Here is a 13,535-nt window from a genome sequence, read left to right on the forward strand (position 1 = left end):
CCCCACAGGATCTGCCTTGAGTATAATCAGTCCTCAACTTTTCCACCTGGACCACAGCCCTAATTAGCACCATTTGTGACAATGGTCCCTATTTTATGATAGGATCGTTCATTCACACTGGGTACATAGTAAGTCCCACCACCTCCCTACAACATTTGGCTTCTCCTTTCATTTCCACCAGTAATCAGGAGGTTAAGCCCTTCAAAGCTTTGTGAGCAGCTAGGGGCTGAAGCACGAAAATACCCTGTAGCCTCATTTCATTAAACAACCTAACAGGAAAATGTACCAGGGATTAGGGCTGCAAAAACAAAGGCACTGATTTGGTGAACAGATCTGAAGTCTGATTCTGACAGCACGGGCCAAATCCCTTCATTCAAGCTAGCAATATTCCCACTGATGTCATTGATCTGCTCTCCCTGCCTTCCCGGAGGAGAGGAAAATGAATAAGTACTTTAGGATTCAGGCCATGCTCAGATAAACAAGTGTTCTTGCATAAGAAGGCATGGCATGCTCTGAAGTGCTCACTGTGCTCCAAAGCCTCTGTAACAAGGAGCTAATTTCCCAGTGAAGTCTTTGAGATGCCTCTTGCTGCTGCTCTATTTAACAAGCCCCTGTTTCCAGCAGCATGGAAGTTCACCAAATATTTCCCTTGGCAACTAATCCTCTGCAAACTTTACCCAGCAAGCCAGCCAGGTCCCTCCTGTCCCCTGCCCCTCACGCCACCAGCCCCTGTCCTCATGCAGGAGAGCTCAGCCCGGCTGGCCTTCAGCTCAAACCCATGGGCTGGGTGTTCACTGTCAGGCCTTGGGCACAGCACTGGGAGGCTGGAGGGGCTGGGGACACTGAAGAGGAGAATATTTCACTTCCAGTAATTAGTGTTGCAATTGCAGCATTGCTGTTGCCCAGGTTACCAGTGCCACCAGCACGGGGCGAGCCCAGCTGAACCACATCTTCCCCGCACAGCACCAGTCTGTCACACTGATAAAGCCTCAACTGAAGTTTCAAGTCCACCTGCACTACCACTTCAGACATAGTCTTCTTAGTCCTTTTAACTGAGGAGGACATAAGGCATCCTAGGGAGCTGATGGACATTGCACGGAGAGTTGAGTTCAGGGGAATGTCAGGGTTTACAGCACGAGAGCAGAAACCAGGTCTCTTCTCCCCCCCAAAAAAAACAGCCGCTCCTAATGAGCCTGATCCTCCAGCCTTCCTCACTGGCCACACTGCACTCTCACTGGGGCAGAAATAAGTTGCTTGTTTGGACTACAACCTTTCCAGTAATAGGATTGCTATATAAATAAGATGTTGACACCTGTATTAAGCTGTGGGCTGTTATTTTGCATTGCAGGGGGGAGCCATCTCCATTCTGACCGTTAGTGAGAGACCCAGTGAGTTTTCAGGCATGCTGTTAATCTCTCCTTTAGTGGTAGCCAGCCCAGAAGTCGCCACTCCCATCAAGGTAAGAGCAAACCCACATTGCACCTGGTCACCTCACTCCTCAGCTGAAGGACACACATTAAGATCTCAAGCCTTAACATGCAAAACCCCACTGAGATCTGCACCACTAGGATGCCAGTCAACACTTCTCTAAGTGCCTCCCCTGTAGTCCCACGTGCTTTTCAGAGGGGAAGTGAATCCTGAACTCATCCAGAAAACCTTACATAAATGAGAGTTGGAGAACGATGCTACCTCAGGAGGTGGTAGCAGACTGTACTTTCTTCACCACACCCTGTGGCAGCCCACACAGCGCCGTCCTTTCCCTTCCCCTCCTGCAGTTTTCTTCCTGACTCATACAGAGTCTGGTATCGTTGCAACACAGGCTGCTGGCTAAGTCAGGCCAGGGTTATTTCTGGCGTTTGGGGGATGACCAGTTTCTAAACAAAACTAGAGCTCTTGAGTCCTAGGAAAGCTTTGCGAACCTCAAAGGAGTCTCCCAGGTAAAGCCGCACTGCCCCACCAGCATCCCATGGCTTGATTCCATAGCTGGTCCTTGTCCAGACCATCTGCTTTGGTTTGTATTTAGGCTTTAGCCCCCTCCCATTCACATCTCTCTTCCAGAGCTATTTCTGATCCAAATATGTGCTGCCCACTTTGCCCTTCCCTAGGGAGGCCCCATAAGGCAACTTGACTCTCAGCTCTCCCCTCTGGAGTTTTAAAAGAATAAAGAACAACCCTAAAAGAAGCTGGAAGGAAAGGGAAGGACTGGCTAAGCCAGCAGGAAGGAAAGACCATCTCATTCCCATGAGACTCTTGCCTTTATCCTTTCTCCCCAAATTCTTCTCCTCAAACTGGCTTCTTGTCTTCAGCTACTTCTAAGCTATTTCTCCTGCTTTTTATTCTTCTGAGAGAAAGGAAACATTTCCTCAGCTTTCGGTATAATCCTGTTGCACTTCCTGCTGTAGCCAAAGCCATCTGCTGACCCCACAAGCCATTACAGGCACCAAAAGGGGCTTTTTAATCACCTCATTCTTCCGCTGAAGGAAACACTTGAAGATCTCTAACCTTAACATGCAAAACCCTTCTGAGTTCTGCACCACCAGGATGCCAGTCAATATTTTCATTCCAAGTGCATTCCCCTCTCCTTTTCATAGGGGAAGTGAATCCTGAAGTCACACCATCCAGGAAAGCTTTTACAACTAAGAATCAGAGCACCAAAGTGTGCTATTATTAGGCTGGTAGCTGATTGTTCACAGGTGAGGCTGTACCTGAATCAGCATAAGGGTCCCACAAGCACAGGTGCCCCTGTTTTTTCTTACTTTGGAGAGGGAAAAATAATAAATATTCAGAAAAAAAAAAATAAATAGAGTCTGGATCTGAAATCTGAATCTATTAGCCTTGTGTTTCTAGTAATGTCAAGGAAAGTATGGAAAGATCTTCCTTCTTCTAGAACTGTACCTTTTGCTAGATGCTAAACCCTTCCTGAAGTGAGGACTCTTCTAGTTCTGTGGGAACTAGTATTACTCCAGTCTGGTTTCTTGTAGGTCTGTACCAGATCATTACTTTATTTCACTGTAGGAAATGCTGTTCTCTAACTGAAGTATTTTGGAGATTATTACATGGTCTCTTTCCTAGAAAGTCTCTTGCATGCAGTTCTACAAGTGCACAGTGAGTTTATTTCTGTTTCAGATCTATTATTACATAGATAAAAAATTGGTTAATAAAAAATTAATTATTCCTGAAATATCTCTGCTCTGTCACATTTAGTTGAAATCAGTCCTGGAGTTGAAAAAGTATTTGCAAGAGGAAGGAGTGAGAACAAGCAGAGTAGTCCTGCATAAGACATGTTTCCCCATAAAGCTGAGCTGAAAACACTTCTGTGTTTTGTTTTGTTGTTTGTTGTTGGTTTTTTTTCTTTTCTGAGAGCCAAAAAAACATTTAATTGGTGTTTGTGCCTCTGAGGCACAAAGGGTTTGGTTTTCCCTTGGAACTGGTATGACTTCTCAGCCCAGGGCCATTTCCCAAGGACCATTGCATTCATCCCTTTGCTGGGGAATTTTCCAGCTGAGCAAGAATTTACCTTGGCCTAAACAAACAAGGGCTCAATACAACAATAAGAGTGGGACAGATTAAACACTGAGTCCTTCAGTCTCTGTTAGAAATCCCTTCCCTGGCTGCCCAGCCAGCCCTGGCAGCAGCAGAAACCCAGCATGTTAGCAGACGACGTGCAAGAAAACCAAATTCTGCTCTTTGCAGAAGCACAGTGTAATCTGTGCCCTGTAAATCCTAGGTCCTGACAGAAGCACCTGGTTGCAAATCCAGTGGAGATGGAGGGATCATGCTGCCTTTCCCCCTCTCTTCCCAGCTAATCTGAACAAAATTTGGTTCTCACTCTTCAAAATTTCAAAGGATGCAGAGATGGGAGTCACAGACACTGGCTAAGGGCAGAGTTAAGGGTAAAAGAGCATCTCCCACTGCATTTCTGCTGTTGAATGTTTTGAAATCAGGTGGTCCAGACAATTCCTTAGGAAGTATTCCCTAGTGATTAATCCTATGCAAACTCTCAGCCTATGCCTTAAAGACTAAGTACACAATATTCTCTCTTTCCTTTTTGTGCTTTCCATTTGTACTTTTGCTGATCTGTTGCTTTACAACCCAATTGGACACCATGTTGTCCCAGTACGTGAGAGTCTCCCAGTCATTCAGGCTGAATCTGCACCCAGTAACAGTGCAGAGAAATTTTTCTAAAACATTCAGCCTATCTAGAAGAAAGAATTACGTTAAAAAAACTCTTACTGTGGCTCTGTCCGTTTAGAAGTAAAGTCAGTCATCAGGTTTAGACAAACATATAAATATATATGTATCTCCCTGATAAAACTGTTCAGTTACTCTCAACCTGGTCTCTTCCAGAGACTTCTCAGCTCAGTCAGATGAACCTGAAATGAGCCTGGCTAGCTTAACCAGTTCAAGCATCACATATTTGTTAATCCAGTTCATTTGTAGCTGAAATGATCGAAAGGGCATTCACACAAGCAGTTGTACATCTGAAGTGTCTGTGTGCAGGGCCTGGTGCTTCTCTCTTGTACAGCTGAACACCAGAAATGACTTCTCCAATATCACCAGCCCTGGACAGTACATGCTGCTATGCATGTGGTCAGAAGCCAGCCCTATCTCAGTGGCATTTTAGCAGTCAGCTTGTGACTTGGCTTGGCAGAACTCCAGACACGTGCAAAAACTCGAATAACGTTTCCAAAGCACGTCACAGAGGCGAGGTCATCAGCAGGCTGTGGAGCTGGGATGATAAGCATATATTAGAACAGAAAAATGGCCATGCTGAATCTGACAAAAGTGTGTCTAGCCTGTCTCCAACAAGGAAGAGCCTGAGAAAGAGCATAGATGTAGTTCTCCTTTCCTTGTTACACTTTCCTCACCTTCAGCACAGTGTTAGGCTGGTGTATTGTTGCTCATATGAGAGGAAGATTCAAATTTATGCTCATTCTGCAAAATCCCCATCACAGATCCTTGGCAATATAAATATTCACACACATGCCAAACAGACAATATTGGACTCCCCATCAAACTCATGGCTTCTGGAATTTGCGATGATGTCCTTCCTTCTTCAGCCAAATATAAAAAGGAAGCCAAGTCCCCCTCTTAAAAAATACACGCCAACTTTTACTCTTACATGTCATCTTGGACCTAAATACCTATGGCCTTAATACCAACGTCTTGATCTTGTGGCCAGTACTCTAAATAGATCTTGAGAGAACATCAGCTAACATCTCAAGCCAAGGTATTTCCTCTTGTATAAGCAGTCACGGAGGCACAAGAACTCACCCTAGCTCTTCACTCATGTTCCATCTCTGGAGTTAGCATGAAACAAAAAAAACCCCATTCCTGCTTGTTTGCATCATAAGCTCAAGCTTGCATCAGTGTGGATATGTTATTTTGCTGGTCTAACTCCAGAGACCTCATTAGAAATGAATTTTGCTGACACAATGTCATAGCCAGTGAGGGGCTCAAAATACTAGTAGAAAGTGACCCTGGTTCCTAGCATATCCATCCCAAGGTACATGCATGTTCTTAAATCTGCTGTGAGTCTTTACTGCTTTTCACTCTGGAATGACTTTGACTTTAACCTTGTGTTATTCCTCTAATATCCTAATTACTCTGTCATGTATCATATGCAATCTGAAATGTCAGGAAGTGCTCCAGAAGTGATTACAATTCAGCAGAAACCGAGAACATAGGTGACAGCCTGGCTGCGAGTGTTAGCTGTGAACATGAAAGGGCCATAAAACAGACCAAGAAACACTAATTTTCTGACTTAAGTGGTGATCATGTAATTAAAAACAGCTATCAAAGATCAGAGCAGAACCCTGGTATCAATGTGCTTGTAGTTCTATTGAAATGAAAGACATTACCCTTGCTTCTGCCAACAGTTTCAAGCCTGGGCTGCTTAATGCTTTTGTATTTTGTTCCCAGGAGACAAGTGAGCAATGGATTTTCTTAGCCAATGCATGCACATTTTGCAGTTGTTTATTTACAGGTTCCCTGGAGAATATGCTTATCAGAAAGAGGGTATCCAAGGCAAATTGCACCAAACATCACTCATGCACTGCAGCCTGCAATCAGAGCTGTGGCCACAAGGAAAGGGCAATAAAACAGCAAAATCCAGCTTTTCCAAGGTCTAGAAATGGCATTTTCCTATCAAAGTGCCTTTTTAGAAATTAACTTGAGAAAAAGGGAAAGTGCAACAAAGTTGTGCTGTTGCACATGTACAGACAGCTGATGGTGTTTCAGACCAGCACACCCACCCCCTGATTCCAGGAGCAGTTTAAACACTTTCTCTTGAAGAGAAGTGCTTCAAATTTAGGAAAGATCTTTCTCCAATGTCAGTTGGCATTTCTAAACTATTTAACTTCTGTGTTGATTCCCATCAGCCCAGGATTTGGCCCTCAGTGTTATCTCTCTCACTCTAACTAGCTCTTTAACTGCTTGCTTTCCTCTCCGACAGGTTTTTGCAGCAAAAGTGCTCAACTTTGTTCTCCCAAACCTGTCTTTGGGATCCATAGATCCAAGTGCAGTTTCCCGGAACAAGAAGGAGGTGAGAACCCAAATGCCTTTTATCTTCTTTTTAAAAAAGAAAAAAAAAAAAAAAACACAACAAAAGAAAAAGTGTTTTACTGAATCATGAAGGTAAGATCTATGATGGTGTAAAAAGGTGAACCATCTCTGAAGTCAGTGGAACCAAGTTTACACCTAGCAGAAAGAGCTTGGTTCACTATGGGACATCAGCTGTTCTTCTCTTCACAACCACTCTGGCTACAAGAAACAGAATCATAGACACATACCCCTCTATGAGAAAATTATGGCTTATAGATAAATATATCTATATCCCATATATATGAGTGTAGAGACCTGTGCTATGGTTGTGTTGAAAAGCACTTCAGAAGGGTGTTTGTCTCCTCCACCACAGCTCAATTAGAAGTGAACTAAGTTACCTTGTCTGGAGAGGTGAGTGACCAAGAACTTGGTGTATTTTAGAAATCAACTTGAAGGATAGAAAATGGCACCCAAAGCTGTGTCAAAAGCAGGAGTGCTTCACTGGCGTAGTCGTCAGTATTTCCTGAGATCCCACATCAGCTCATGTCTCACTGGCAGATGCTGTCATTTTTCTTGCAGTTCATGCAGTTCATATCTTAAGTAGAAGTCAATAAATTGCCTTCCTCCGGGCAGGCAGCTCAACCAGCATGAAAGGATCAGCAGCAAAGACTATGTCAGCAGCTGTGTAAGTGCAAGGCAATATCAGCCTCGGTATATCCCACCTCTTTGACTCACCCATTTGCTGAACTGGAAAGTGAGAGCCTCCCAAGATAACCTCCAGGCATTCAGGGTTGTTTCTTGGTTCTGCCAAAGAGGTTTTTGGTCAAACAACTTTTAGTTCACTTATCTGTTGAACAGAGCATGACATTTCACTGGGTGGGAGGCAGAAAGATCCAAGGAGCTAAGAAAAGGAAGACAAAGTAGGTTCTAGGAGACTGTCAGGATGAGCAAGAAGTGAGCTCATCTGCAGCCACTGATCCATATGACATGTTCTTAAGTACCATATGAGGCTGCACAAAATAAATATACTTGGGAAGAAGGCTGATTCCAGTCAAGCTATAGAAACCTTTTCTTAATTACATTCGGCTGCTCTAACTTGTATAAAATTCAGAGAAAATATTTAAATTAGAGAACTAATTCACTAAAAGGAAGGTTCTCACTTCTGCATTTGCATAAAAGCAATCACTGGTCTGGAGGAGGGGAAGAATTTGAGAGTGTTACCCCCTACCTGAAGAGCAAGTGTGGCTGGGACACGTGGCTCTTTGCCTACTCCTGCACTGATGTGTCTAGTGGCACTTGAGCTCTGTGCTGCAGCTGGTTCTTAAGGGCAGCAGTTTTAAATATACCTCCAACAGCTGGATCCTGTGCTGGAAGACACTAGTGCTGCACTAAATAGCTTTACAGGAGAAAAGTGCTGATGTGGGAACATCCCAAATAAGAATGCATTTTGAAAAGTGTCAGTGAGCTCTCTTTGATTTGGTGTACAATATTCACTGAGCATTTCCATGTAGGCTGTTGGGCTGATGTTATGAATCACCACAGCAACCACTGGACATAGTTTATAATAAATGCGGTTCTGTTGTCTTTCTACACAAATATTTGCTGCTGCTCCCTCTGCTCTGTGATGCTCCAAGTCTCAAGAGCTTCTTTCGAATGTCATTGTTTTTCCTCTGCCCTTTTCATGGAGCAAGGAATTTTTACAGTGGATAAAAATATAGGTCTGCTTCATTCAAGTCTACTTATAAAGGAGTAGTCTTCAAAATGAGACAAGAAGCCCCTCCTTGCTGTGCTGCCCACACACCTGCAAGTGAACACCCAGCTGACATCACAGCTGTGGACTGGCATGTGAAAAGCAGGATCTGAGGCTCCAGCCACTTACTGAAGTCAACGCAGCATCTTGGTCCTCTGGCTGCCTCTAATGCACACTCCACCCTCCTTTTGGACTCAAGATGCACAGCTTCAAAGCACACAATGTGCTGGAAACATCCATTATTTAAATGTTAAACATATTCTACTGCCAGACCAACTTTCTATTTTCTAGAAATATTTTTGGGACATCATCCAAGAATTTCCTGATGAATTTGTGTTCCCAGCAGGCTGTTCTCAGGGTGTAGGGACTGAAACACAGGATGGTTTGAGATGTTTGTTTGATCTGCTTGCTATATCAAATGCAAGAGACACAAAAGAGAGCAACAAGCAACCTTAAAAACCCAGCAAGTGCTGTTATTCCAAGGAGGAATAACATAATGGGGGTGGGCACCCCTTTACTCCATTAATCTTCGTTAGTTGCCATTGAATTCAGTGGAATAGTCCTCCTGACTTCAGTCTTGTTCCTGCAGAGCCCACATAGGATGAGGCTGTAATTGCCTTATAATGAATTGCTGTGCAAAATGCAAAGGGAAGATACAGACCTCTAAGCAGGGGAGCACAATACAGCAGGGGCCCTGATGGCTGCTTCTGTCTTAGCACTACACAAAGGGAAACAAGAGCTGTGGTGATGGACTGCAGAGCCTTTGTTGGATCGTGGCTGGAAGCAGGCTCTCCTGGGATCACCCTCACTCACTTGTCCCCGCTGTCCCAGAGCTCAGTGTGCCAACAGGAGTTCTGGGATTACAGGGTTTGCAGTTCATAGCTTGCAGAATATACAGCCCATTCCCTCTCTGTCTCTCTTTCCCCAGCAAGCTGCTCTTTGCACTCTCCCCATGCACTGAACGTTAACACTGACAAGGATTCCTGTTCATTTTGCTGGGAACAGGATCCTCCCCTGCAGTCTCGATCGACCTGGGTTAAGACTGAGTTACTATTTTTTTCCCCTCCCATCATCTACACAAAAATATTTGTTGGCTGCTCAGTAGCTAAAAAATCCCTGTTCCTTCAGAAAAGAACAAGAGGAAGAAAGAAAGCCATTAGGTCATTCTCTTAGCACTTCTGGGGCTGGGGAGGGGGCAGGTCATATGAATTCATCAACATTGTTTTACTCCATGGGAAGGGAACTTCTGTCAATCCATCCACCCACCCCTCCTAATTCCCCCTCCCTGAAAAGTCCCTAATTTCTTGCTGTCAATTAGAAAAAAACTCTAAAAAATAAAAACAAGCCCATCTCAAAGGTGTGTTTTTTTAGCACAGTGCTGTGACATAGATCCAAACAAGTAACTCCCAGATTAGGCTGAAGCTAAGTAGCCAGTGCAACACGGTGGTTTTGTTCAAATACATTTGGCTCTTACCAGGGTGCATCCAGCTGTCAATGGAAGAGCCAGAAACACCACACTAGGCAGCTGGTGAGTTGGAAGTTAAAGCTGAACTTTCTACTTGACTACTTTCCTGAGAGGCAGCTTCTTGCAGGGAAGGGATGGCAGCAGGCAGGCTGGGCAGCCTCAGAGATGGAGGATGTAGGTGGATGTTCCTGCACCAAACATGTGGTCAGGCACTGGGAGGGTCTGTGCAGACCACTTGCTGTTCTGTCTCTCTGCTTCTGAGGGCCTTCAGCAGGAGTGGAGGATGCTCAGCATGTCTTCAGAGTGGATCCTTTTACCATAACCACAATCTCATCTCTGCAGTGGCCCTGTACAAACAATTTTCCAAACCCTCAGTGTGCAGAGGCACTTGCTTTTTTGAAGAGGAGGTACTGTACTTAAGATGCTAACATTAAAAGCTGTGGTGAGAGATCTCTATCTTTGTCTCCAACTTGAATTTCCTTGGTGCAACACGGGCACAAGTTGAAGAGGCTCTACAGCCCTCATCTTCAGTGCTGTGGGCTAGGAATGAAGGGTGCCAGTCCCTAGTTATCCCAAATTCCCACCCACTCCTTCCCCTTGTTGCACTCAGGGATAGGAATCATGTCTTCAAGCAGCAGGAGATAGAGGAGACCAGAAGCAGGAAGGTGATGGGGAAAGATCTGTGAGCACCAGCATGGGTCACTACCAGCTTCATTTCCAGTGCTTTGTGCCCCAACACATTTGAGACAAGGAGGGGGGAAACTGGCTTTACACCCTCTGGCAAAATAATGTCCCCTGCAGTGGGAGGAGGGGGACCACATCGTGTCCTTCTGCCACCCTGATGGTCTCATATCACAGGGAGATGAATTCAGAATCCACCCCAAGGCCTTTCTGGCTTCTTGGTGGGGACCAGGCAGGCTATGCTGTCCTGCTACAGTGCATCTCCATGCTTGTGCCTAATAGCTACGTGTTCCTGGGGTGGTCTGGTGGGTCACCTCTCACCCATGTTCCCCTCAGAACAGGCACATGCAGCAGCCAAGAAAGCCTCACATCTCTGCAAAGACAGAGAATTCAAACAGGCCCAAATGCCTGTGAGGAGAGGAGACTGGTTTTGGCTAACCTATAAATAACCATCAGTTCTATAAACATCTGCCAGGCTTGGAAGAAAGTGGAGGCTGTGCCAGGGACCAACCGATAATCCAAGCATTCTGGCAAATAGTGAGATGGCAGTGGCTGTGTGGGCCGTCTCCATGTACAGTATACAAATATTTACTGTAGATTTGCCTGCTGCAGTAGCTATTTGTTCCTAGCAACTATCTGCACCAGCTCTTGTACATTTCTATCATCTCACAATCTGGCTGAACAAGTTGTTGACTTTTTTTTGCTTTACCACCTAATACCATTATTTGCTCCCTTGTCTGTGCATTCTTTGCACCCGTAGAGGACCCCTCAGTGTGAGAGTGCTTTGCAGTCAGATGTGTCAGTTGTCTGTAGGTCTAAGTCATAGTCTTCATTCCCAGAGAAGGAAGGTGAAAGAGAAGAACACCTGAGCCCTCAGCAGAGAGGATAAGGACCTAGAGAATGTCACGCTTTCAAGTAACACAGTTTGAAGAACCCTCTGGAGAACAGACTGTCACCTTTGAGTGACAGACAGATACAGCAGAGCAGAAAAATGCAGGGAGGTGCCCCCACGGGAACAGTCTTTGTCCATCACTGATTGTTTGCCTGCAGAGAGAGCTTTGGTTTGAATATTTCTAGTGACACAAGAAACACAGAGTGGGCTAATCCAGGTGGTGTGAGCCATTCTGGATAGCCACAGTAAAGACCTTGACCTTGACACTGATGGCAGGATGTCCTGACAGAGTAGGAAATGACCAGGCAGGCCAAGGGAAGAAACTCGTCAGCACCTGGCTGATCTGCTTCATCTTTTCTGCATGAAATATTGCTAACCTTAAATTACCTCTTTCTCCCTGCCAGATAGAGTCTTATGCATCTGATCCCTTGGTCTACCATGGTGGCATGAAGGTCTCCTTTGTCATCCAGCTGATGAATGCCATTGCCAGAATTGAACGAGCTCTGCCCAAGTTGACTTTGCCCATCCTGGTGCTACACGGCTCTTCCGACAAGCTCTGCGATATCAGAGGGTCCTATTTACTGATGGACACAGTGCAGAGTCAGGACAAAACGCTCAAGGTCACCTTGCTTTCTTTGCTTTTAGGGTTTTATCCTCTCATTGTTGGGCTGAACATGTGTGACTGTGAGGGCTAGAGTGTTGCTGAGCTCTGGAGAACTGGAGGCAAAGCAGGGCTGATGCACTGGTGAGACCCTTCACCAGGAGGTAGCCCTGCCAAGGCACTGCGTGGTGGCCTTTCACCACCTACAGCTGGGCTGATGAGTGATCTCAAGGCCTGACCCACGAGTGGCTGTGTACCTAGACAGTCTCTTGGACATGAAGCAACTTGGCGTAAAAGTCGAGTAAGGCCCATAAGCAGACAAAGTGCTGACCCCAAAAGCTCTTCTGAACAACACCAACTGTGTGAGCACCAACCTTACCTCATGCCCCAGCATGTAAAGGTACAGGGGGGCCTTCCCAAAGCCCTGCACAACAAAAGCCACTTCACATCTGTTCATTTCAAGAGAGCCACAGCTGATTAACCAATTGTTAGCACATGAATGAGCCTGAAAGAGAGACAGGGAGACCAAGGGAAAGCTTTTATCATTGGAAAAATAACTGGATAGCCTGGGTATAAAAGGAGTAAAATTGCACAAGGCATGAGGGGAACATCCCCCATTGTCCTTTAAACTCCAAGGGCATGGTAAGTATTTCCTCTTTCTTGGTGGGATAGGAAGAAATAAATGCACAGGGTTGGGACAGGCATTATTCCACCCCAAGGGCAGGAGGGTGCTCAGATTTTGTTGAGCTGCAATGCCAATGCCTTCCTGCTCACAGAGGTCCAGCTCCACCAATGGCATCTCTCAGTTGTCATAACCTGCCACATCTAGGCAAAAAAAACTGATCAGGTGTGGGCAGGATATTTTAAATATGCAGGTGTTGACCAGAGAGGCCTGAAGGCTGTTTTGTTCATGCTGATTTTTTTTCTCTGCTAATCTGTGCTCTCTCCCTGCTTGCAGGTGTATGAGGAAGCTTATCATGCCCTCCACAAAGAGCTGCCTGAGGTCACTACCTCTGTCTTCACAGAAATACTAACATGGATTGGCCAGAAGGTCTCAGCAGCTGGAGAAACCAGCCATACTTAAGAGCAATTGTTTTTGCAGCTCTTCCTGGGGTTTTCTGAGAATCAATGCTTTTCTTAATAGAGTCTCTCTGGAAAAGATCTAACAGTAGAGGGACTTTTGGGATGTTTTATCATGCACAGTGTAAGGGAGGACGGGGGGGAGAAGCACAGGGTGGGGGACTATTTGTGATGTAAATGGCCATTGCCCTAATCTGGGGAAGAACTGATAGCTGTGGGAGCAGCCATCAAAGGTCTCCAGGTGGGGCGATTTTACTGAAATGCCCCTCACCTACCAAACTTCCCCCATCACTTCCCCTTCTCTGATTTAGCTGGGGTGCCGGGTGTCTTTATACTGCAATAACTCTTGGTATGTTAAAGAAGGCAGTATCTTCCACTTCATGGTTTTGATTCCAGGTGTGCACAGTCCCTTCCCTGACCCCACCATCCAGTACCTTAAAAGCCCTGGTCCTTGAGCAGTATGAAGGTGCTGGATAACAAGGAGGGGCTAAAAATAGAGCTGACAGCTCCCTGAAGGTGAAAG

At 45.4% G+C, this 13,535-nt stretch overlaps 1 protein-coding gene across 1 annotated transcript in view; it reads left to right on the plus strand.

Annotated features, from left to right (window-relative positions):
* The window catches only part of MGLL (monoglyceride lipase), a 59,925-nt gene extending 46,909 nt beyond the window's left edge, over nucleotides 1-13,016 (plus strand). The window contains exons 4-7 of the mRNA XM_009999275.1: nucleotides 1,349-1,459; nucleotides 6,455-6,544; nucleotides 11,736-11,951; nucleotides 12,891-13,016. Coding sequence (XP_009997577.1) covers nucleotides 1,349-1,459; nucleotides 6,455-6,544; nucleotides 11,736-11,951; nucleotides 12,891-13,016 — 543 coding nt within the window. The remainder of the gene's footprint in view (nucleotides 1-1,348; nucleotides 1,460-6,454; nucleotides 6,545-11,735; nucleotides 11,952-12,890) is intronic.
* Nucleotides 13,017-13,535: the final 519 nt, after the last annotated feature.

Source organism: Chaetura pelagica, unplaced genomic scaffold, assembly GCF_000747805.2.
Source record: "Chaetura pelagica isolate M959 unplaced genomic scaffold, ChaPel_1.0 scaffold316, whole genome shotgun sequence".
NCBI lineage: Eukaryota > Metazoa > Chordata > Aves > Apodiformes > Apodidae > Chaetura > Chaetura pelagica.